The sequence below is a fragment of the Ochotona curzoniae genome, unplaced genomic scaffold (genome assembly GCF_017591425.1).
Source record: "Ochotona curzoniae isolate NIBS_2020 unplaced genomic scaffold, NIBS_Ocur_1.0 contig_3819, whole genome shotgun sequence".
NCBI lineage: Eukaryota > Metazoa > Chordata > Mammalia > Lagomorpha > Ochotonidae > Ochotona > Ochotona curzoniae.
Window position 1 is genome coordinate 7356398 of NW_024466004.1, and position 24416 is coordinate 7380813.

Sequence of the window (24416 nt, forward strand, 5' to 3'; positions counted from 1 at the left end):
GTGACACCAGCCCTTCTCCACAGCGCCTTCCCCCACTCCCAGCCAAGGCCATATACAGCTTGGAGTCCACACTCCACCACCCCCAAGCCTTAACCCAGCAAACAAATTAATCTTTTTTTCTTTTAATAAAACAGACAGGGAGGCACATACACATTTACAGAACTCATGCTATGTCGGGGTAGGATTCACTTCTCAAACCCAGGTCCCCTGCCCCGTTAGGATGGCTGGCCTTGGCCACCTGCACACCTGCCATCCCCATACTCCTTCCAGCGTCTGAACCCCATGCTCTTCCTGCTCAGCCTCCTCCCCTGCCCTCACTCTGACTCAGGTCACCTGGGGCCTGGCTCCAGGATTCAGACCACCAGGATCTAAAACCAAGTAAACCAAGAAATCCCACCCCCTGGGAAGTCTGTGGCAACCACATATCCAAGCCAGGGCTGCTTATAAACATGGAAGGAAGTCTATTGACCCAGATCACTGCAGTAAGGGCCGTAGGGCCACCTGCTCCAGGCTAGCCAAGTCCTGCTACCTCAGACTCGCCAACACACATCCCCAGCAGTAGCAGCAGTCAACTCCTCGGGTGGGGGTGGCTTTTTCTCCCTGTTGCCTCTCCCACTTTGCCAACGCCAATGGCTTCTGTTCCAGAACCTTCTCCACAAGCTGTACATGCATATTGCTCATATTGCTGGACCCCTCTGATGTAGCCAGAAATTCCTGTTGGGTAGGTTCGGGGGGTGCAGCCAGTGGAGCATAAATAGCTACTTGCAAGCAATCACCACTACCCACAAGGCTCCTGGTGCAGAGCTGTGGCCGCACCACAGGGCTTTCAGAATCTGTCAGACTGTGCTCAGAAAGCGGCTTTAAACAAGTGTTGCTAAAGCAGATAGTACCGAGAGCAGGGGCAGAAAGTCAGGGCCTTAGAGGTGCCCCTCTCCTCCCTCTAGCCCCTCCTGGCATTCCGGGCCAGGGCGGCTGCTTCTCATTTACCACCCATCTCTCGGGGAGCAGCCTCCTCAGTGCCCCACTCTGCCTGCCCCCCACTTGCTGCATCCCTCCCATCACCTGCCCTCACCCTACCCCCAACAAAAACAAGTGCCCGGGGCCCATGCCCCTTGTGGGGAGAGGTAACACAGCACCCCCCAGCTCAGGGCACAGCTTTCCGATGGGTCCCTGAGTAGGCATAGGAGATGGGATGTCGGGTCCCCGGTCGCACGGTGAACGTGTTGATGGGGCTTCCATAGTGGGGACTGCTGCGGGGAGACCTGGGTGGGATGAGACAGAGAGACCCAAGGTTAATGGTTTTAGCAGCCTCACCAGTATCCTCACCCCTTGCCTCTTCCAGGGCACTAAAAGCCCCAATTCAGCTCTACTACATTTGTTCCTGCCAACTCTGGGCTTAGTGTATCAGATGCCAGGTCTCCTGGCACTCTAGACCCTGCTGACCATAGGATAGTATGGGCAACATTGCCTCTACCCCACACCTCCACTCCACACTTAGCTCCAGGCCCTGGGATTGGGGGGCCTGGGGAGACCGAACACACACACACACACACACACACAGGAACAGGTAGAGCTGCTGGCTGGCAGCACCCTCTGGGAAAGGTAGTGGCTTTCCCAGGTTCTTTCTGCAAGCCACAGGGCAGAATTAAAATTTGACTGATGGCCATGGCCTGGTCAGATCCTCTGTGGTCCCAAAGCAGTGCATCCATGGACAGTCCCCCACATTCACCCAAATCTCCCTTCCTGTGGTCCAGCCCCAGCTCACCTGACCGTGGCTGAAGCGAAGCTGTAGTCACTGCCCCCACTGCCTCCGTTGCCAGTTCTGGCCTTGGCCTCGGCTGTGCCACCACCATGGGAAATACCCTCCAGGGTGGGCCTAGGTGCCTGCAGGCCACCACGGGCCATGCGCCCAGCTGAGTTGACACGGCGCATCTCCGGGCCTGCAGGTCCGGTGAAGGGCCCTCCAGATCCCGACTGTGGCCCGAAGCAGTTGGGGGTGCTGAGGCTGCGGCCTGGGCCACCAGGGGGCTGTGTGGGGCTGCGGTTGGTCTCCCCAACATACAAGCGCTTCTTGATGAGCGAGCGGCCGGTGCCCGAGGAGCGCTCTGGTCCCCCAGTTCCTCCTCCGGAATAGGGTACAGCACCCCTGGGGAAGCGTGAGAAGCCACTGGGAGGTGCACCGAGGGGCTGCCCCAAGTCTGAGAAGTCCTTTTGAGGAGGAGAGCCACGGCGGCCTTGATACTGCACAGCTGGGGGCATGGGCTCAGGGTCATTGCTGAACTCTGGGGGTGGTGGGATGACCTCAAAGTTGAACTCCTCCTCCTCTTCTTCTTCCCATTTCAAGGAAGGAGAAGGTGGGGATGAGAAGGACTTGGGCAGCAGGTGGCTTTGGCGCAGGTTGGAGGGGGCTGGCCTTTCCCAGGCCACAAGGGGCTGGGGCTCAGCCTTGGACAACTTGTACCGGTGGTTGGGCTCCATGTCCTGGGTGTCTCTTCTGGGTGGAAGCGTCCACTGATTGGGAACTGAAGGCTGCCCCACCAATGATGATGACGATGAGGCTGGCCGGGAGTCTTTCTCCGCCTCCTTGGCTAACCTGGGGACCACAGTGAAGGAATTGGGGCGGCCCTCGCTGTAAAAGATGCTGTCAGAGCTGGCCTCTGCAGGACTGTGGCTGCTGTGGTTGCGCAGGCTCCCTGGCAGGGAGGACCGGCCCAGCCCCGGGGTCCCTGAAGGCCTCCCCTTCTGTGCCCTCTGCCGGGCAGCTAACAGCAGGGCCATGGGGGAGCCCTGCTCCACCACCTCCCCAGTCACTGGATGTCTCAGGAGTTGGTCTGTTGCCGCCAGCTTGGCTGAGATGGCTGGTAGGTTCTGGGGGTTTGGCACTTTAGTGAGACCCCCCAACCCGGAAGTCTCTCCTTGTGCCAGGGTGGGTGTCACCATGGCAACCTCATGGCTGGGGTTGTTCTGACCACGATGGGGCTTATAGACAAAAGGTGCTTCCTCCCGATTGGGAGGGGAGGTCTTTGCGGGGAGCATAGGAGAGATGATGGCTCTGGTCCCCAAGGGTGACCCTTGTGGCTTTGGTGGGGAGGGTGCTGCAGCTTCTCCGGATTTTGACCTCTCTGCCATCTGTGGAGATGATGTGATGGGCTGAGGTGGGGTCTTGGTAGGTTTGTCTGGTCCAGGTATATCCTTTACTGGTGAGACCTTGACTGGTGTACCTGGCCCAGGTGAGGTCTTGGGTGACGTAGATGGAGCAGGTGAAGCTTTAGGTGGAATGGCTGGTCCAGGTGTGGCCTTGACTGGTGAGGCCTTGACTGGTGTAGCTGGCCCAGGTGAGGTCTTGGGTGATATAGATGAACCAGGTGAGGCTTTGGGTGGTATGGCTGGTCCAGGTGTGGCCTTGGGTCGTATGGCTGGCCCAGGCGTGGCCTTGGCCTGGAGTGGTGAGGCTGCTAGAGGGGAGGAGGGCAAAGGCGACGGGTCCTTAGTCCCCGGTTTGGAGAATTTGCCATTCATCCCGTTTTCAAAGATTCTTCCCCCTTCTAGCCGGGGTTTGGGAGGCAGGGAGCCTAGGCTGGGCTTGCCTTCCCTCTGCGCCGTCGAGGAAAGCCGGGCCTCCAGTTCATTCCGAAGCTGCTGGACACTGGGAGTTGGAGAGTCCTGGGGGACATAGTCCACAGGGGGCAGGGCCAGGCTGGCATCCTCACCGTGGGAACTCGTCCCAGGAACACTGTAGGGGGACTCCTTGGCCTCCGGAAGGTCAGGGCCCCTCTTATCCTCCCTGCTCTGGGAGGTCACAGTTGAGCCCGGCCTGGGGCCCAGAGATCGGTCTTCTCTCCTGGAGCCACAGAGGTAGGCGGCCAGCTCACTCCGCAGCTTTTCCATCTGGCTGGGGTCCCGCCAGTCCACGGGCGATGATGAGGCTGTGTCTTCTGGGCTGGGGGGTTTGGGTTCGGGTTTGGGTTTGAGAGCAGGGGAAATGGATTTAGGGCTTTTCGTAAAGCCAGCAGGTGCAGGGGCTGCCTTCTCAGCAGAAGGCAAGGGTGGGGCAGCTGGAGGAAGAGGGGGAGCAGGAGGAGGGAGTGGAGGAGCAGGAGGGGGAGGGGGAGCAGCTTGCTCATTTGTCTGGGACTGGGACTGGCAGAGCTTCAGGCTGTCCGGTGCTTCCGCCTTGAGCTCCCCAGAGCGGTCTGGGTCCGGGGCCTTGTCTGGGTAGACCTGGGATGCGGGGCGGATGTGGAAGGTGGGAGGCAGTGAGAGCCGGCTGGGAGCCTTCTCAGTGATCCCCTCTTCCTGGGGGGGAGCACCTTGTGCTTCCTGAACTGGGATGGATGAAGTCCTGACTGGGGTTGGGGGCGGCACCTTGAACGAGCGGGGGAAAGTGAGGTGGGGTTCCACGTTGGGCTGCAGGTGGTTCCCATTAAGTTCCGCTGGGCTCCTTGGGGGGCTGGCTCTGGGGACCTCTGGCTGCTTGCCATTCAGAGCCACCTCTGATTTCCACTTGGTGACACTCCCAGGCGGGAAAAGCTGGACCCGGGGAGATGCCGGTGCTGGGGGGGTTGGGGCTGGCATAGGGGGTGGGGGTGGGGCCGAAAAGGCCATGGGTGGGGCAGGTGGGATGAAGTCAGGGGGAGTGGGTGTAGATGGGGAAGATACGGTGGATGGGGGGGACAGGGCCCCTGGAGCTGGGGGTGGAGGTGGGGCTGTGCTGGGTGGGGGTGGGGGTTCCAGCAGTAGGGGAGGTGGGGGAGGAGCTGTGGCAGGTGGAGGAGGTGGTGGGGACTCCTCAGCAGCAGGTGATGGGACATCTTCAGGGGGGCCTGGGGCTGGTCCTGGGGGAGGCGGGGGGATGAGTGGATCCTCGCCATAGTGCACGGGCCGGAGGTCCCCCACAGAGCTGTACAGTCGCAGGTTGCCATTGACAAGTGAGCTGGAGCCTGGAAGAAAGAGACAAGATGACCAAGGGAATGAGGCCAGGGAGCCTTGCTGGCCTCTCTACCAAGGTCAGTCTGGGCAGTCGAGAGGAATAGCACCCAAGAGAGCCTTCAGCCCACTTATGCCTTTCCTCTGGAAAGCTAAGCCATGGGCATGGTTGCTGGACCTTCACAGATGGAGTAAGACACACAGGGATTGGGGTGCAGGGTGCTCAAGGGGCAGGGAGGGGGCGTGGGGACCTCCTCGCAGACATCTGTACCAATAGCTCCTGCTTTCTAGAGACCTCAAGCCCACCAAGGACTCAGCCTTCCACCTCACAGGGAGCCTCACGAGCAGGCTGTGGGCTCCTGGACATAATGGAGCGCAGAAGGAAGGCCACCCACATAATCTGAGGCTAAAGGGATACTGAGCACCTCACAGCCCTTCCTGCTTCTCCTTGGGGTTAGGCCCCAGGAATGTGCCACTTCCCGAGGCCACTCTGCTGTTCAACTTTGAAACCAAGAGACCCAGAGCAGGGAAGGGGAAATTGACATTGGTTGAGCACCCAAGGGTGGCGCACTGAGTCAGGAACTGGGCATCAGAGAGAAAGAACAAGCAGACAAACTTGGAGTGCTCTCTGCAGCTTACACAGATCCCATAGCCAAGGCGGCAGTGACTGGAACACGGGGGGACCTGCCACCCATCCTAGTCTCCCTAGCCAAGGACTATGTGGTCCCCTAATGCAGAAGGCCTAGAGAGGTGAGGGCTGTATGTCCTGCCCCTCACCTCTTGGATTCCTGGGTGCTTTCTACCCCACCACACTGCTAGTCTAGTCTCTTGTCCCCAGCCTCGCCTACTAAGGGGGCCTTGCCAGCCTGGCTGTGTTCAACTCTCAGCCTCACTGTAGTCAGCAGCCAACTGGTCCCTCCCTGCTGTGTTGGCTAGACACTTGGCTTTGGGATTTCAGCTTCAGGGAGGAAGGATGGACAAACCCCAAACCCAGACGTCTCCTTACCTGTCACTGCTTTGTCTGCAAAATCTTCTGGGACAGAGGGTGTAGGCACAGCCAGCCCATGGTTCTCCTGGGCATTCTGAAAAGGACCATAGAGAGAGATCAGAGAAGAAGAGACAAACAGATCCTTCTCCTATCATTGCCATTTTACTGCTGGGAAGTCTGCAGTGTACCTTGTGAGTAGACAAACAGCAAAGGGGATATATTTTATTTTATTTTTATTTATTTTTTATTTGAAAGGCATATCAGATTTATGGAGAGAAGGAGAGACAGAAAGAAATATCTTCCATCCACTGGTTCATTCCCCAAGTGGCCACAATGACCAGAGCTGAGCTGAGCTGAACTGAAGCCAGGAGCCAGGAGCTTTTTCCCTCTGGGTCTCCCACACAGGTGAATGGTTCCAAGGCCTTGGGCCATCCTCTGCTGCTTTCCCAGGCCATAAACAGGAAGCTGGAAGGGAAGTGGAGCAGCCAGGACACCCATACAGGCACCCATATAGTATCCTGGTGCTTGCAAGGTGAGTATTTAGCCATCGAGCCATTGTGCTGGGCCCAAAGAAAGAATTTAAAACATTTTAAACTGCATTTGAAAGACAGAGACAGAGAACTCCCATACACTGGTTTGCTCCCTATGTGGCTGCATTAGCTGGAGCTGGGCCAGGGCTAAGGCTGGGAACTCAGTACAGACCTTCCACATGTGTAGAAGCCCAGGGACTTGAGCCACCACCCCTGCCTCCCAGGGTCAGATCATCAGGAAGCTGTGGTCGGGAGCCTGAAGTGGGATGAGTCAAATGCCTGCCAGAAGGGTACATTGTACAAAGTGGATCTCACGGCACAGCCAGTTCTTGCTGTTTGCATGTGACAACTGTGCTCTGTAAAGCTGCAGTGACTAGCGTATTCACTAATACTGTATCATGGCTCCTGGAGAAATTAGAGAATCATGCTCATACAAGTCTCTATATATCCAGTTCCCTGCTTTTGGCCTGGGAAAGCAGCACAGAGGATGATCCATAGCCTTGGGATCCTGCACCCATGTGGGAGACCCAGAAGCAGCTCCCGGCTCCTGGCTCCTGGCTTCCGGGCAAGCTCCAGTCATTGGGCCACTTGAGGAGTGAACTAGTGGGTGGGAAAATCTTTTTTTTTTTTTTTCATTCTGTGACTCTGCCTTTCAAATAAAAATAAATACATCTTTTTTTAAAAAAAGAAGGGAAGATAGCAATTGAGATAAGCACATTCCATGTCAGAGTGCCTCATTCAAATCCCAGCTACCTGGTAATCTGCAACTCAGCTTCCTGCTCCTGTGCACCTAGTACTGCATCTTAAAAAGGAGGAGAAGTCACCATGGCACTAGACAGGAGAGGACTCTTGTTTATGTTACTATGCAACCCAAGAGGGCAAAGGGTCCTCTCGTTAGCCTCAGCAGGGAACACATATTGAGCAACTCAGACGCTCATGGCCCTTCGCACTTCCACCCTTGTCCGCAAGTGATGCAAGTCCCAGTCCCGGAGTTACCAGCAATTTGCAGCCACAAGCAAATCTACAGGATCCATAAATCATGAGATGAGCACAATATGCAGTACATATCAAGTACAGAACAAAGCATAGGGTTGGTGTTGGGGTGTAACCGGTCAAGTTGTCAACTACGATGACAGCATCCCACACGGGTGCTGGTTTGAGTCCTAGCTCTCTGCCTCTGGATCCAGCTAATGTGGGAAGAGCAGCGGGAGATGGCCCAAGCAGGCAAGCCCCTGCCACTCATGTGGGAGACCCAGATGAAGCTCCTGGTTGCTATCTTCGTTCTGGTTCAGTCCTGGCCGTTGTAGCCGCTTGGCACACAAACTGTGTCTCTCCTCTTTCTGCAACCCTGACTTTTCCAATAAAGAAATACTTAAAAAAAAAAAAAAAAAAAAAAAGAGCAGAGCAAACAAAGATAATTCTGCGATGAGTTCAAAGTTCAACCCCTCGGTCTGATCTGTGTGCTCTTAGTTTTTATCGGAAATGGACAGAAAAGCCAAGAAATGTGGAGAACGGGGCTAGCTGTGGCACCACAGATGCCCTGCTGGCCTTTCAGCTTGGCAGCCCACAGTGTGTTTACACAGCTGCCTGTGTGTACACACTACTTTGCATTCTGTTTTTCTTTTGTCCCAAACACCATTTCCATATGTCAACAAAGGCCACACACCTGTCCTTTTGAAGAGCTGCAGAACATCCGACAGTTGCTTTCAAGATCCTCAGTGACCCAGCCCCATGCTTCCCACTCACCTGTTACCTGCCTCCCACATGCCTGCTGGACCATCTCTACCTGTCACCTTCCACCCCCACAGTGAAGCCTTGCTTGTACACCCAGATGCTGGGAGAGGGCCAGGCTGCAGCACCACCTCCTCAAATGGCTCCTGGCTCCTGATTGGCTTAGCTCTGACCATTGTGGCCACTGCAGGAGTGAACCAGTGGATGGAAAATCTCTGCCTCTCCTCTCTATAAATCTGATTTTCCAATAAACATTAACAATTTTTAAAATATTTTATTCATTTTTATTGGAAAGTCAAATTTACAAAGAAAAGAAGGGACAGAAAGAAAGATTTTCCATTCGCTGGTTCACTCCCTAAGTGGCCGCAATGGCCAGAGCTGGGCTAATCTATCTGAAACTACGAGCCGGGATTCTCTTCCAGGTCTCCCATGTGGGTGCAGAGTCCCAAGGTTTTGGGCCATCTTCTACTACTGTTTTCCCAAGCCACAAGCAGAGAGCTGAATGGGAAGTGGGACCACAAACTAGCACCCATAGGGGATCCCAGTGCATGCAAGATGAGGACTTTAGCCAGGAGGCTACCATGTCAGGCCCAATAAAATAAATCTTAAAAAACAAACAAACACAGCCCGGCAGTGTGGCCTATCTGCTAAAGTCCTCACCTTAAACGCGCCAGGATCCCATATGGGTGCCAGTTCTAATCCCAGCTGCTCCACTTCCCATCCAGCTCCCTGCTCGTGGCCTGGGAAAGCAGTCGAGGACGGCCCAAAGTCTTGGGACCCTGCACCCGTGTGGGAGACCCAGAAGAAAGTTCCTGGATCCTGGCTTAGGATCAGCATAGCATCGGCTGTTGCTGTCACTTGGGGAGTGAACCATTGGAAGCTCTTCCTCTCTGTCTCTCCTCCTCTCTGTATATCTGACTTTCCAATAAATAAATAAATCATTAAAAAAAACAGACAAAAACAAAAACAACAAACAAAAAACAAGAAATAAAGAAAAAGGCTTAGGCCCTAGCCAAAACCACCCATCCCAAGCCTGGGATGATTCCCCTCCCTCTTGGATATCTTTATTATTCAAGACTCGCTGAGCCCCTCTGGGGTGATGGCAGGGGTGGTGAGGGGCTGACAACACTGCTTCCTGGATTTGAGTCTCAAGTCAGCTCCCTTCTTGCTGAGTTAGTATGCAAGTGATGTCCCAATTTCTGCCTCTGGGAAATGGTGATAAAAACAGAATCCACCCATTCTAGGGAAGCCTGAGGACTCAATGATGCAATACAGAAGTCCTTGGACACTCCCAGCCTGTGGTGAATGTTATATATTTTTTTAAAGTTTTTTTTAAGATATATTTTTATTGGAAAGGCAAATATACAGAGAGGAGGAAAGACAGAGGGGAGATCTTCTGTTCGTTGATTCACTCCCCAAGCGACTGCAATGGCCGGAGCTGAGCTGATCTGAAGCCAGGAGCCTGGAGCCTCTCCTGGGTTTCTCAAGGCTTTGGGCCATCCTCAATTGCTTTCCCAGGCTGCAAGCAGGGAAATGATTGGGAAGCGGGGCCACTAGGATTAGAACCAGCATCTATATGGGATCCTGGTGTATGCAAGGCGAGGACTTTAGCCACCAGACTACCCAGCTGGGCACCTCCCCACCTTTTTAAAATATTTATTTATTTCAGGCCTGATGCGATAGCCTAGCAGCTAAAGTCTTCCCCTTGGATACCACTGGGATCCCATATGGGCACTGGGTTAGTATCCTGGCATCTCCACTTCAATCCAGTTCTCTGTTTGTGGCCTGGGAAAGCAGTTGAGGACGGCCCAAAGCCTCGAGACCCTGCATTCTCATGGGAGACCTGGAAGAGGCTCCAGGCTCCTGGCTTCAGATTGGCTCAGCTCCGGCTGTTGCATCCACGTGGGGAGTGAATCATCAGACGGAAGATCTTCCTCTCTGTCTCTCCTCCTTTCTGTTTATCTGACTTTGCAATAAAAATAAATAAATCTTCAAAAAACACAAAGATTTATTTATTTCTATTAGAAAGTCAGACTTACAGAGACAAGGAGAGACAGAGAAAGATTTTCCATCTGCTGGCTCATTCCCCAAGTGACCACAAAGGCTACAACTGAGCTGATGAAGCCAGGAGCATCTTTCAGGTCTCCCACACAGGTGCAGGGTTGCAAGGCTTTGGTCCATCTTCTACTGCTTGCCTAGGCCACAAGCAGGGAGCTGGATGGGAAGCAGTGCAGCCAGGATGCTAACTGGTGCCCATATGGGATCCCAGTGGTTGCTGCAAGGTGAGGACTTTAGCCAGTAGGCTATCGTGCTGTTCTCCCCTGCTGGGCCAGCCCACAGCAGCCCCAGCCAAGCTCTGCCACAGCAGCCTGAGGTCTGCTCCCTCAAGGGTCCTCCAGGCCGTCTCATGAGACCTTGGAGCCTAGGGCTGAGGACGCCTTACAGTGACTCCCAGAGGTGGACATAGTAAGGTCAGTTGGTGTTCCCTGCTGGGCTTAAGAGTTGAATATGGAGCCTGCACGGTAGCCTAGTGGCTAAAGTTCTTACCTTACTTACATGTGCTAGGATCCCATATTGGTGCCAGTTTCTGTCTCGGCTGCTCCACTTCCCATCCAGCTCCCTGCTTGTGGCCTGGGAAAGCAGTGGAGGATGGCCCAGGTCCTTTAAAACCTTGTGGGAGAGCTGGAAGAGGCTCCAGGTTCTCAACTCTGGCCATGGCAGCCACTGGGGAGTGAAGCAGCAGATTTTTGAAGTCCTTCTGTCTCTGTCTCTCCTTCTCTCTGTAATTCTGCCTTTCAAATAAAAATAAATAAACCTTAAAATTAAAAAAAAAAGTAGATTTACATAGAGAGAAGGAGCTACAGGAAAACTCTTCCATCCAAATATTTGATTCACTCCCCAAATATTTGGCAGCAATGGTTAGGAGGATTAGCCAGCTGTGCCATGGTGCCACCCCCTATAAATCTGCATTTCAAAGAAAAACATATTATATATTTTTTAAAGAGTTCAATATGTGAAGAGGTAGGTTCAAGCTTAATATTACAGAAAGACTCACTAGGCCCTGGGTCATCAAGGAACATCTTAGAATTGGCCTGATCTTTTTGTGGGGGGCAGCAAAGACTCCTCTGATTCATAAAAAATTCTGGATCCAGAATTGCTCTGAGACGTCCCCTCATCTTTTTTTTTGCCACTTCTTGATTGCTGTGGCCAACACTGCCCTGCTCTTAACATTTCTCAAACCCAGTGATTCTGATCTGGGACAGGGGTGGAGTGGGGCTCCTCAGGGGTGTGTCTCCCACATGGCCAAGCACCACCCACTCATGCAAATCACCGATTGTCCGATAACCTTTAAGTGTGGTTTCGGTGAGACAGAGGCCAGGCCGGGGTTGAGATCTCTACTTGCCATTTTTATGTATTTAAGATGTATTTACTGTGAAAAATTGACAGGGAAGAGAGACACATTTTCTATCCGCTGGCTTACTCCCAAGGGGTCCCTAATGGCCAACGTTGGGCCAGGCATCCGGGTCTCCCAGGCAGGTGACAGAAACTCAAAGACTCAAGTTATCTTCTGCTGCTTTCCCAGGCCATAAGCAGAGAGTTGGATCAGAAGCACAGCAGCTGGCACTCCAACCAGTGCCCGTTTGGGGTGCTGGTGTCACCACATGGCCACCTTCTCCCCGACACCTTGCAATTTCTCCATATCATTGAGACCATTTTCTCCCTCAAAAAAGAGATGCCAGGGCAGCACGGGGGGTCCAGTGAGATAACTGTACCCTGTGCCAATTAAGTGTTGCAACTTATAACCCTCTCCCTGACAAGGGTGAAAATATGCCCTAAACCATCAAGGCGGTGCTGCGAGGAGTCCTAGGAGCGCCTTTCTGGACACCCAGGGTGCTTCACTGCGTAGCTGGAGGTGATGCTGATCACTGCTCTTATTCTGTGTGCTTGCGGCCCACATCACGCCCTGCGGCCCAGGCAGAGCAAGGGCTTGTCTGGCTCCACCCCCTGCACAAGGAGGTCCCAGGACACACCCACCACCGCCCGCTGCTGTCTGATCCTCGAGATCCTGCACCCAGCCCCATGGTTCCCTCCAAGGAAGACACACACTCATCTAAAGCCCTAGACCCAAACAACACTTGGGGCCCCAGGAAGGGGCATTGAGAACGCCATCTTCAGTGGGCAGTGCACAAATGTAAACAGCATCAATCCTGTGGGTGCTGAATCCCCCCACTTGCCTCCCTTAGCTATTGAACATGGAGGGCCACCCTGGGTAGACAATAGCTTGGAGGTGCGTGCCATGAGGGATGTTAATGGGAAAATTGGTAATTTCTGGATATAAACAGTGTCTCAGAGAAAATAACTACATCAACATGCAAGTCCTGGCCACTCCTGCGCTCTCTGTGCGGTCATACTTCTGTCCCTTGGTCATGCACGCTGAGGTGTTTTGGGGAAAGGGACACAACATCTCGGCGTCCTTCAGTGGTTCAGGGTGGACCTGCCTCTATCTAGATGGGAGGGGCCAGAAACCAAATATGACCCAGGGCAGTGAACCTGTGGGCGGGTTCAGGGAGTTCTTTGTGCCATTCCTATAGTTTGCACGTTGGAGTTAGTGAAAAATCAAAAAAGGCGCTTAATGCCACTGTGTTGAACACTTTGAAATAATTACAGTGGGGCCGGGGGGTAGGGCAGCATTGTGGTATCGTAGGTAAAGCTGCTGCCTGTGATGCTGGCATCCCATGTGGGCACCAGTTTGTGTTCCAGCTACTGCACTTCCAGTCCAGCTCCCTGCTTATGGCTTGGGAAAGCACTGGAGGATGATTCAAGTGCTCGGGCCCTGTACCTACATGGGAGACACAGTGACCACTGCCCAAGTTCACTTCCTCCTTAGCCCCTGCTCTGTTTCCCCCTGGCCCCATGCGCAAGATTCATCCAGCTGTTCATTCAACACACCCTCCCCAGAGTGTCCCACAAGGTAACCCAGGAGGGAAGCAGGTGCTAATGCTTTCCCAGTAATGCTTAAGAAACTGAGGAAACTGGGGTACATTGCTCAAAGTCACATGGCTAACAAGTGACAGGTCCAATGCTGAGGCCTCATGCCTTCCCTAACTTTGTCCTCACATTCTGCCTGCCGCACGGCCTGTGGCCACATACAGAGGGCTATGGTCCGCTGCTCGGTCCTGCCTGCTAGTGTGTCAGGTAACAACAGCTGATGATTTGCACGTGACAGCCCAGATTGGACAATGCCAGAAATGTCTGTTGAGTGAATACATTCCTGGATTGAGTGAATGAGTGGCAGAAAGAATTTAGGATGGAGGAGGTGACCCAGATGGCATTGAGGACCACCCTCAGTGCCCAGGCTGTTGGGACAGCAGGAGGCTAACTCCGGGCAGACAGAGGGAGAAGTAGATGAAGGAAGGGAGCCGGGAGGGCGAGTTCTCAGAGCTGTTTTACCAGGAAGCACCACCATGCCAGCCAGGCAGGAAGGTCATGGCCAACCTCAGGCCAGGACTCTGACAGCTACAGTCCCTTGGGGAGCTGGCTGGGTCCTGCCCTTTACATGGTCCCAGCCCAGGCACTTATTCCCTGGGAAAATGACGACCTTCTGTGCCAGGGTGCTGCGTGCAGGGGTTGTGGCCCTTTGAGGGTGGTAGCTACAAGGAGAGGGAGGCAGGCAGAACAGAGAAGCAAGGAACGTGCAAATGCCCATCTGAGCATATATCCTGCTGAGCCAGCTCCCCGGAGCAGGGTGAAGAGGGAGGAGCATAGGTTGGGCAGATGCCATGGCCTCAGCCACGGCCACGGCCACTCCCTGCCTTACTGCCACAGACAAGCTTGTTCCATGCCTGGGGCAGAGTCCAGCCCCGGACCAACCTTTCCTTGTTCCCACAGCAGACAACACCCATGAAGTGAGAGCCATCACTGGGCGCAGAGGAGGCAGGCACTGAAAGTCCCTTTGAGGCCAGCAGGGCCTGGCACACACGTGCAAGGTCTTCCCGGGCAGTGATGAGGGACTGGGGCTTGGGGGAGCATGGGCACTGCTGTAAGAATGTTGACCTTTTTTTCTTCCTTATTCTTATCTCTCTCGGTACTTCACAATGCGCTTCTGTTCCTTCGTAATTAGAAAGCAACACCCCATGCAACAATAATAATTGCTTTTTGAGTATCATGGAAAGCACAGCAGTGTTTCACTCTCTGCCGGAGGGTGATGCAGGGATCCCTTTTGATGTCTAGGGTGGGGGGAAGCAGGTTGCGGGGAGTGGCTCACTTCACAAGTTCAGGAGGGCACGGCTCGCCCCACAACCAGCTCCTGCCCATCCGCTGGCCTGCTCATGCCTGGGACACTCATATCCTCATGCCTGGGATTCCTCAGGGCCCAGCCAAGCCCCAAGGGTGGGACGGTAGGGGCCGGGCCAGTGGGCAACGCTTGGCTGGCCTTGGGCACCAGCCAACTGTGTCTGAACATCGTGGAATGCAAACTTCCTTGCCTGACTCCTCCTGCATAGGATTGGGTGGGGAAATTTGAAGCTGCAGGAAGTGATCCTGGACTAGAGGTGGAGCCAGGCATGGCTGGGGGACAGGAGATTAAGACCCTCAACCCAGGGAAGAAGCCACAGAAACCTCCTCCAGGCAGCCAATGTACCCCGCTGGGACAAAGTCAGCTGTCCTAGCTTTCAGGGCAGTGGGGTGCTGGCCAGGGGGAGGACTGAGGGACCAGAGGAACCATGACTCTGACACTTCAGACTCCTGTGCATGCCCACCCAGCAGCTTCTCCCAAGCTGGGAGCCTGCATGCATTTTCTTGTCTTTTTTTTTTTTTTTAAACTTGTTAATTTTGCATTTGCAAAGTGGAAGGGCACAGGGAGACACAGATACAAACAGATCTGCTGGTTCACTCCCCCAAATGCCTACAACAGCCAGGGCTGGGCCAGGCCACAAGCCAGGAGCCAGGAACTCCACGAGGGTCTCCCCTGTGAGTGCAGGGATCCAGGTGCTTGAACCCATCACCAATGGCCTTCCAGTCAATAAGCATTTTCTAAAGGAGCTGGGCTGCTACCCCAGCCTGGTCCCTGGGCTTTACCACAGTTCAGATCCCTCCTGGGAGAAGAATTCAGAGGGGCAGGGCCCCCTGCTACTGCAGCTGTCCCAGGACTGCCCTTTGGGCTTGTTTGCTGACTGTGCCAGCCACCATCCACTGGCCATCATGCACCTCTGGCTCTGCAACCAGCACAGTTGTCAGCAGGAGGAAGAGGATGTGTGCCCTGGGAGCCCATGCCCTTCTCCTCTGGACTCCAGAATTCCCTGTTTAAATGACCCTGAGCCCACTTCTGGGCCAGCCTGTCCAGCCAATCCTACCGAAGGCAGGCTGAGCTGGGCAAGTTCATCCCTGGTCCATGGGGTGGCCAAAGTGCAGGCAAGGATGGAAGTGTGTGGATGGGGCTCCAGGAGCTCAGGCTGGGGCCTCCCCCATTGGTACTTGAGGAGGGGGTGGGTTTTGGCAGGGATGTCTGCTCTCATTGCAGCCTCTGATGCCCCTTCTAGACAAGCATCACCCATGTTGAATCCATCGGAAGCCAGTAATGCTCACCATGCCTGGCTTACGTTAAAGGGCTCAAATCCCACCCCCTCCCCCCAAAGGGCCTCATGTTCAGAGGTGCAGGTGGGTAGGGTGGGAAGGAGGCGTGAGCTGGCTGCTTCTCCACGGCAGCAGGGGGATGGAGGGAGGGAGGGGTCCAGGAGCCGGCAGGGCCAGGCCTGTCTGACTCAGAGGGTGCGGTGATCCAGGGAGCTCTCGCCGCCCAGGGCACCCCCAGGGACCTGTCTGGCCAGTTTCCCCATATTTGCCACATGGGCATTTCATCTGTAATCCCTCCCGTACTTTACCATGGGCATGGTTTGCTTCACCCTGAGGAGGGCAAGGAAGCGCAATCTTTCCAGTCCCACCTTGGGCTCTGTACCCAGGCTCGCCTTGGAAAGAGGAAAGAGGACCCACCAAATACGGACGCTGAGCCCGAGCAGCGACCCCTGTATCCTCAGGAACCCGCAGAGAGCGGGCATTCCTCCACTCCACTTCCATGAAGGAGTTACTTTAGCACAGAGAGGCACAGCTGGGGACACCTCAAGGACAAGTGTACCCCCTGCTGATGGGTGAGGAGTCAGAGGTGCCAAGGAGAAAGACCTAGTCCCCAGGTACCCTGCAGCCCAGTGGCACAGCTGGGACTGGCACCAGCTGTAGTGCCGGTCACTGGGGGGCACCCTGAGATATTTCAGAACTGCTGGTTAGCTGGCTGGGGGACCCCAAAGGAAGCATTTGGGAGGGAGTGCAGAAGCACCTGTCCTTGCCTGCCCCACTTCAACTTGGCCCCCTTCTTTTGCACCCTGGCACCTAGCAGGCCACTGGAGGCGTCAGCAGCAAGGGACAGGCAACAGATGGCCCATGCCCAGGCAGCTCAAAGGCCCTTGGCTGCTCATCAGCTGGCTTCCCAGGCCCTGCTGCCTGGAACTTCCCCTGCTCCAGGGCAGCCTGGTCTGGGAGGTGCCCAATGGATGTGGGATGGGAGGACTGAGAGGGACGGAGGCCCAGAACAGCTGGGATGGTGTTAAGCAGGATTCTTCTACAGGCCCGGCTCCTGGCCCACCCTGACTTGTAAGGGTTGAGGGCGCAGGGATATGTGTGTGTGTGTGTGTGTGTGTGTGTGTGTGTCTGTGTGAGGAGGTGAACTTGCCTGTTTCTCTCCTACTCTCCCAAGCTCCTGTACCTGCTGGAAGAAAGCAAAGGTCTTGGCCCTGAGCCTAAGAGACATGACAGAAGTGAGTAGCTGATGGTGAAGCAGGCTGGAAAGGCTGTCATTTGTGATCTGAATCCCTAGCCTAGAAGTGTCCCTGGCACAGTGTCCCAGGCCAATGGTTCCTAACCTAGTGGGACATTGAAGGGGCTCCCAAGAGTCCTCTGCCAAAATGGCCAGGTCTATGTGCATGTGGCTCATTAGTTAGCGGGGCCTCAGATCCAAGAGGCACAGACCAGAGAAATGGGAGTGGATGCTGGCCCTGGGAGGGGAAGTCCAAAGCTTCTAGGCAGTAGCTGTAGGATGGCCTGCAGACAACTTAGGCACCAGAGCTGCCATGAGAGGTTCAAATTCCAGCTCACCCTTGACTGGCCTTCTCTGTGCCAAATGCTTTAGCTAAAATCTGGGGACAAGTGACAGCCCCTTGCTCATGGAGTATCCCTGCTAACACTCAGACACTAAGCATGACACCTGCTCAGTGCACCTGAGCCACAATCACGGGGCGTGATGGGACCCAGCGGCAGCCAGAGTCCCCTTCCCAGGAGCCACTCTGCTTTTGTTAGTTCCCACAGTCATCATCCTCTTGTCCCTTCCAGTGAGCTATCCTGAGTTTGTGGGGACAGAAGCCCCCATCTCTGAGCATGACCAGCTCTGAGGTTTGCCCAGAAAGACTGCTTCAGGTCTGTGCAGATGGCCAAGCCCACGCCAGTGGCGTGAGTCATGTTCTGCCCAGACCTGATGGAAGCCAGGGACCCAGAAGCAGGAAAGGCCAGAAATGTCGGAGGAGCACACAGTGGGAGCTGGGGAAGAAGATACAACACAGTGGTCAGGCAGTGGCGCTTCAGCTGGGCCTGCATCTGCTGGTTCCTGGGGTGGTCCAGATGTGGAGAAGGGCTGGGAGGAGAGGAGCCACTCAAGAGATGATGGCCATTTCGCCTGCATCTAGGAACAAATGTGTCAGCTCTGGGCCTGCACCGTGTGGTTCTGAGGCTGTGGCCTGGGGGCGGCTGAGCGGAGAGCGCCTCAGCATTATTTCATCTGCATTTATGGATGCAAGCTCCCCACCACTAGAGCTTCTGGTAACCAAGTGAGAGACTGGCCTGTTTGCTATTTGCCTGTCAGTGTCATATTTCCTATATCTGCCTATTACAGTCATGACTTCCTTTTCTAAGCACAAAAGAAATTATTTCAACTGGGCCCGGCAGCGTGGTCTAGTGGCTAAAGTTCTCGCCTTGGACGCGCCAGGATCCCATATGGGTGCCAGTTCTAATCCCAGCAGCTTCACTTCCCATCCAGCTCCCTGCTTGTGGCCTGGGAATGCAGTCGAAGACGGCCCAAAGCCTTGGGACCCTGCACCCGAGTGGGAGACCTGGAAAAAAGTTCCTGGTACCCAGCTTCAGATCGGCGCAGCACCGGCCATTGCGGTCACTTGGGGAGTGAATCATCGGACAGAAGATCTTCCTCTCTGTATATATGACTTTGTAATAAAAAATAAATAATAATAATAATAATAAAAAGAAATTGTTTCAAGTGCAAGTCCCAGAGGTTTGCCTGCTCAGCCTTCTACCTGAAGGCCGTGGGACGCAACAGGAATGTCAGGCTTTCTCTGTACTGTCTAGGATCTTGGGCTCCACAAGGATGGACCAACCAGGAAAAAAAACTGGTGGTTGTGCCAAGCAGTTCCAGGCAGGACATGTGGGCAACTCAGGACCATGCAGCCCCACTGAGAGCTCAGCCCAGGGCAGGCACATTAGCCTTAGCAGTGTAAACCTCAACAACAGTGTTGTTCTGGCCAGGACCCAGATCTGGCATCTGGGAGTGAACCTGCAATCTAGGAGCCTGGCGGTTTAGACAGTCGGTGGCTGATGGTCAACGCTGGCCACAGGTGACCACCAGACTTGCAATGAGAGGTGGGATACGCTGGAGCAAGTATTCAACTGAGTGGTTAGGACCCTTCCTAGGAAACCCACTCTCCTTCTTAGAGCACCTGGGTCTCAGCTCTGCTTCCAGTGTCAGCTGCCTGTGGATGCAGGTGACAGCCCAAGTACTTGAGTCCCTGCCACCCACATGGGAAACCCTGGATGAGTTGTAGGCCAACCCTGGCTGTTGCAGACATTTGGGAAGTGAACCTGGAGTGAACATTCTCTCTCTCTGCTTTTCAAAAAAAAAAAAAAAAAAGAAAGAAAAAGAAAAAAAAACAAAGTAAGTGAAATGTACTATATAGATTGAAGACTTAGCACGAAGGAAATATATATCTCACTAGTATTTTTATACTGATCACATGTTGCAATAATAAACTTTTTGAATATAACAAATTGAGTAAAATCCTGGTGGCTCAGTGGTCACCTGCAGTGGGTAGGGAGGGCCTGGAGAGCAGCACCTTGGGCTCAGTGACACCTGTGGGGTACAGCCATCCCTGAGCTGGGAGTCCCCACCCCACAACACCGTAACCGCTCCTTGGCTTTCGACCTCAGAGGATCTGCACCCCTCCCTGCTCTTCGCCCCCAATCCCAGCCTGTCTGCCCTGAGCTTTGGCCATGCCTCCTCCTGGGTTGGAAGAGAAGGAAACAGAGGCTCAGGTCGCAGGCAGACAGGTGGCCAAGACAGCGGGGAGCCACTGCTTCCTCCGGCTGGTGGGCTGACCCTGCCCAGAGCCAACCGACCTTCGGACCTCCCGCCCCCGCATGAGGGGCCCGCCCATACTCACCAGAGGGAGGAAGGTCAGCAGGGGCCTCACTCGGGGCCGAGCTTTCAGCGTGGCTGTCCCCGACTCACTCACGGTGTCGAACCGGTGGTCCCCATAGTAGATCCCATCTGTAAAACAGAGAGAGAGCCAGTGAGCAAGGTCGAGCAGCAGAGGCCTCGTGAGGACAGACAAAAGCCGCTGCCTGCCTAGACTGCTCTGCCCAGCACCCTCGGGTCCCAGGGCGGGGCAGGTGCCGAGGCAGCCACAGAGGCAGAGGCTCCGGGATCTCCTTTGGTCTTCCTGGGCTCATTCCCCTCCCCACCCCTCAGCCAACAGGTCCCGAGCCGCCTCTCCCACAGCAACCTCACAACTTCTGACTCCTTTCAGGGACCCTGGGCTTAACCAAGGCCCCACCCAAAGCTTATCTCTGGGAGCACAAGGACAACAAGCCGGTTTTTCTCTCAAGTGTTTGAGTTTCTAACCTGGAACAAGCAGGGCAGATGAGGACAACTGTACTTTCCCTTCTGTTTCCTTTCATTCAAGAGTTCCCTGGGTCCCAGACCACTGATGGCATGCTCGTGGCATTCATGAATCCTGTGGATGGCCTCTCTGTGCCTCACTTTCCCATCTGTACAGTGGGAGAGTGGCCAGCACATAGCATGCGCAACACACAGTGTCCCTTCCCCCTACCTGAGGAGGATGATACTGAATTGATCTGGCTAGGGTGTTTGGGCCTGTGTCTACCACAGCAGAAGAGCTGAAGGGAGCCCCCTCTCCCCCCATGGCCTTTGACACACATGGCTCACACTCATGGCTCACTCGGGGCAGAGCTGGAGGACTCATGTCTACTCAGCAGGCTGTGCGAGATCTTCCCCTGCTCTGTAGCCAGACAGGAAGCCAAAGAAAAATCAAAATCTCGAAGAACCAGAATCCAGGTCCCTGGAACCTGGAACTGGCCGGGAGCACTCTTCCCCCTTGCAAGGGACTGGAGGAGGAAATTGCAAGAAAGCCACATTCATTTTATGATTCGGTCCAAAAAAACTCTGGTTTGTCAGTGAGATCCTGGGAGCTGACTCCACCCACCCCAGATTCCTACACAACCTCCCTCGTGGCCATGGAGGTTTGGGGGCCCTGACAGGGAGGCTCCTGGGAGCCACCATGCTCCCCTGTCCCAAAGCCGGAGGTGGGATCTCTGCCTGGGCATTCAAGACTCTTTCCCCTTTCACAGGGCACCCAGGGCGGGGGCCTAGATGACTGCCCACGGCCCTGAGGACACCAGCCCGCAGCTCAGCCAGACCCTTGCTCAGTCCGGGCAAACACGATTCCCCAGTCAGCCTTGCCAGGCTCCATGCCCGAGGCTGCTCATCCAGATTGGCTGGGGCCCGGAGTGGGGCGCAACAAGCATGCAGACGCAGCCAATCAGAAGCAAGCAGAGAGAACACACCCAGCTGCCATCCAGAGAGCCACGAGGTTCCCTTCGTGTGGCTTCCAGGATCCCTTTCCTGGGCAGTACAGTGCACATCTAAATAGGGTTGGGGTGGGACTCCAGCCACACTCCCTCCAGGCAGACTCTCAGATGATTTTGTTTAACCTTGACAGGTGTCAAGGGGGCACAAGAATGTCCTCTCTATGGCCAAGTACAGCTATGATGACTGGGACAAAGGTGTTTGGGAAATGCATACGTAAGCCATGCCACAAAACTGGTACCTGCAGCAGTGAGAGGTCAAATGCCCTGCTCAGCATTGTTCAAATCATCTTCCACACCATCAGTTCATCTGATGCTCAAAACAGCCCAGGCCAATTGGCACAATGTTTACTCTCAGATGGGAAAATGGAGGCACAAGAAGTCAGAGAACTTGCCGGAAACCTCACGGGCAGGGTTGAAGCCAGGGAATTGGGGTCCTGCCACTTACATGACTTGGATAGGGGCAAACAGGCAGGGGGACAGTCTTGGCTTTGACCAAGGAGAGGTGCAGCAGCTGGCTCCCAGCCAAGCAGGAGTCAAGGCCATGACACTCCACAGGCATGCTTCTTGTGGCCTCCCAGGCTCAATGACTCAGCCTGACTCTGAGGCATGGCTGTTTGGGTCGGCTGTGGCTGTTAAAAGCAGGGGAAGCCTCTCAAAGAGATGTGATTCTCTATCACACAGCAAGGGTGTGGCTGTGGTCTACCAGAGGCCAGGTTGCTCCCAGTACACCCTCTTCACCATGGTCCTCTAACAGACTCCAATCTGATTTCTTGGAACGGGAAGGTGGCCAGAAGCAGAGGGGGCCATGGGAGGTGGACAGCAGGTCACAGAGGGAGGGGGAGAGATAAGCAAGAGAAACAGAGAAGGAGGTGTGGCTAGAATCTCCCCCAACCTTTCACAGTCCCTCCTACCTGGCCCAGATTCTTTGTGGTCAAGAACAGCTATTAGGTGAGGCATGTGTGGCCAGCACCAGGGACTGGATTCCTTCAAGGGTTCAAGGTCAGGACTAGGACTTTCCCAGCCTCAAGATCAAAGAGCAAAATCAAAGGGAAAGATAACAGAGTCCAATCTTGGGGAGTTTTCCCATGGCTCTGCTAGTCTCAACAAGGCCAGGGAGGTTAGTTAGCATGGGTCATCTTCCCAAGTAACAGCTGAAGGGCTGGCCAGGAAGGTCCCAGCATGTCCTTGTCCTGCCGAAGGCAGCAGGGGAAGGGCTGGCTGGATGGCTTGTGCTTGGGGACACATGAGACTGTGCAGGAGAAAGGGCCCTACCCCAGCAACTTGCCCACCCTGAGTCTCACCAACTCCGTGTCTGCATTTGTGCATGCCAAGGACCAAGAGCAGAAGAGGCAGCAATGGAACATTCCAGAATGAATCAGAAGACTGGAGACATGTCCAGAGGAAAGCAGCACCTTCGAGAGAACCCAGGGACAGTCCCAAGAACCAGGAAGCAATGTGAGGTGCCAGGAACACTGTTCAAGCAGAGCCCAACCCCACACAACCCACTGCTGGCAAGACACACATGAAAGACTGTTTAATCAGCTCCCCTACAAAGAATGCAACAAGGCAGGCACTCAGGACTCCTGCATCTGGATCAAAGCTGCTCTGTGTCCCAACTGTTTCCCATCCAGTTGCCTCCTCAGGCATATCCTTGAAGGCTGCAGGTGATGGCTCAGGTACTTGGGTCCCAGCCCCTCACATAGGAGACCCAGATGGAGCTACTGACTCCTGTCTCCTGTCTGGCTAAAGCCTCTGCCTGCAGCCAGCATCCCATATGGCAACTAGTTCTAATCCCTGCTGCTCCACTTCCGACCCAGCTCCCTGTTTATGATCAGAGAAAGCAGTGAAAGATGGCTCAAGTCTTTGGGGCCCCTGCACGACATGGGAGACCCAGAGGAAGCTCTTGGATCCTAGCTTTAGATCAGCTCAGTTCTGGCCATTGCTCTGGAGAGTAAACCTGCAGATGGAAGATCTCTTCCCCTTTCCCCCGTCTCTCCCTCTCTCTCTCTTTCTCTTGTAACTCTTTCTTTCAAATTTAAAGATTTATTTATTCTTATTACAAAGCCAGATATACAGAGAGGAGGAGAGAGAGAAAGAGAGGAGAATCTTCTGATGATTCACTCCCCAAGTGACCGCAACGGCCAGTGCTGCACCGATCTGAAGCTGGGAACCAAAAACCTCTTCCAGGTCTCCCACACGGGTGCAGAGTCCCAAGGCTTTGGGCCATCCTTGACTGCTTTTTCAGGCCACAAGCAGGGAGCTGGATGAGAAGTGGAGCAGCCGGGATTAGAACTGGCGCCCATATGGGATCCTGGCACGTTCAAGGCGAGGACTTTAGCCGCTAGGCCATGCCGCTGGGCCCCATAAAAATATATTTTTTTAAAATGTCGTTTAATCTACAAACACCTGTTTCCAAGAGAATTCATGGTGCCCAACTTGAGGGCTGCACTGCAAATTCCAACCAACCTGGTGCACCTGCCCCTCCTTCCAGTTCTGTATTGGAAGAACCTGCCCCTGCTGTGCTTGAGAAGTATCTGGGCTGCAGCAGAAGCTGCCTGGGGCCAGAAGGAGGTGGTGGTCAGAGACACCCTTCCTTGGCCCAGCTCCTCATCCAGGAGGGGAGGCAGGATGCTGTGGAGTCAAGGCTGAGCTCAGGTTCCAGTCCTTGCTTTATCACCTCCCTGTGGGACCCTGGGAACACCACTAGGTCAGTGAGGCTGTTTCCTCCTCTGCCTGTGTGGACAGTGGTCCCTCCTGGGTGGGCTGGTCAGACTGGCACAGTGCCTGGCAGGTAATCAGGAAGACCATCATCATTGTTCTATCTTTCTGTCTTATCTTACCTTCTTTCCCCATATTTTTAAAATTTATTATTATGTGAAAGGAAGAATTATAGAGAGGCCTTCCATCTGCTGGTATACTCCTCAAATGGCTGTAATGGCCAGGGCTGGGCCAGAGCCAGGAGTTTCCTCCAGGTCTCCTAGGTGAGTAGCAAAGACCCAAGTACTCATGCCAATCTTCTGCTTCCCCAGGAGCATCAGCAGGGGGCTGGGTCAGAAGTGGAGCAGTCTAGACTTGAACTGGCACCAACGTAGGATGCCACTGTTGCAGGTGGCTGCTTACCTCTCTACACCACAATGCCTGCCCTCTCCGGCCTTCATCCACAGAGTTTACACTTTGAGTCAATGTGTGTTATTTGCAAATTATGATGCACACGTGTACCCAAGGAGGACAGCCACCAAGAGAGGCAGGTCATCCTTGGCTCTGCTGATCAAAAGAGTTCCTGGCGCATGGGGCTGGCCCCAACT

General features: G+C 54.5%; 1 protein-coding gene across 1 annotated transcript in view; it reads right to left on the reverse strand.

Annotated features, from left to right (window-relative positions):
- Nucleotides 1-1144: 1144 nt before the first annotated feature.
- CUNH6orf132 (chromosome unknown C6orf132 homolog) overlaps nt 1145-24416 on the reverse strand; it is a 29808-nt gene continuing 6536 nt past the window's right edge. The window contains exons 2-6 of the mRNA XM_040983066.1: nt 19665-19771; nt 5933-6008; nt 3208-4940; nt 1766-3120; nt 1145-1262 (exon numbers count right to left, since the gene is read on the reverse strand). Of these exons, the coding sequence (XP_040839000.1) occupies nt 1145-1262; nt 1766-3120; nt 3208-4940; nt 5933-6008; nt 19665-19771 (3389 nt within the window). The remainder of the gene's footprint in view (nt 1263-1765; nt 3121-3207; nt 4941-5932; nt 6009-19664; nt 19772-24416) is intronic.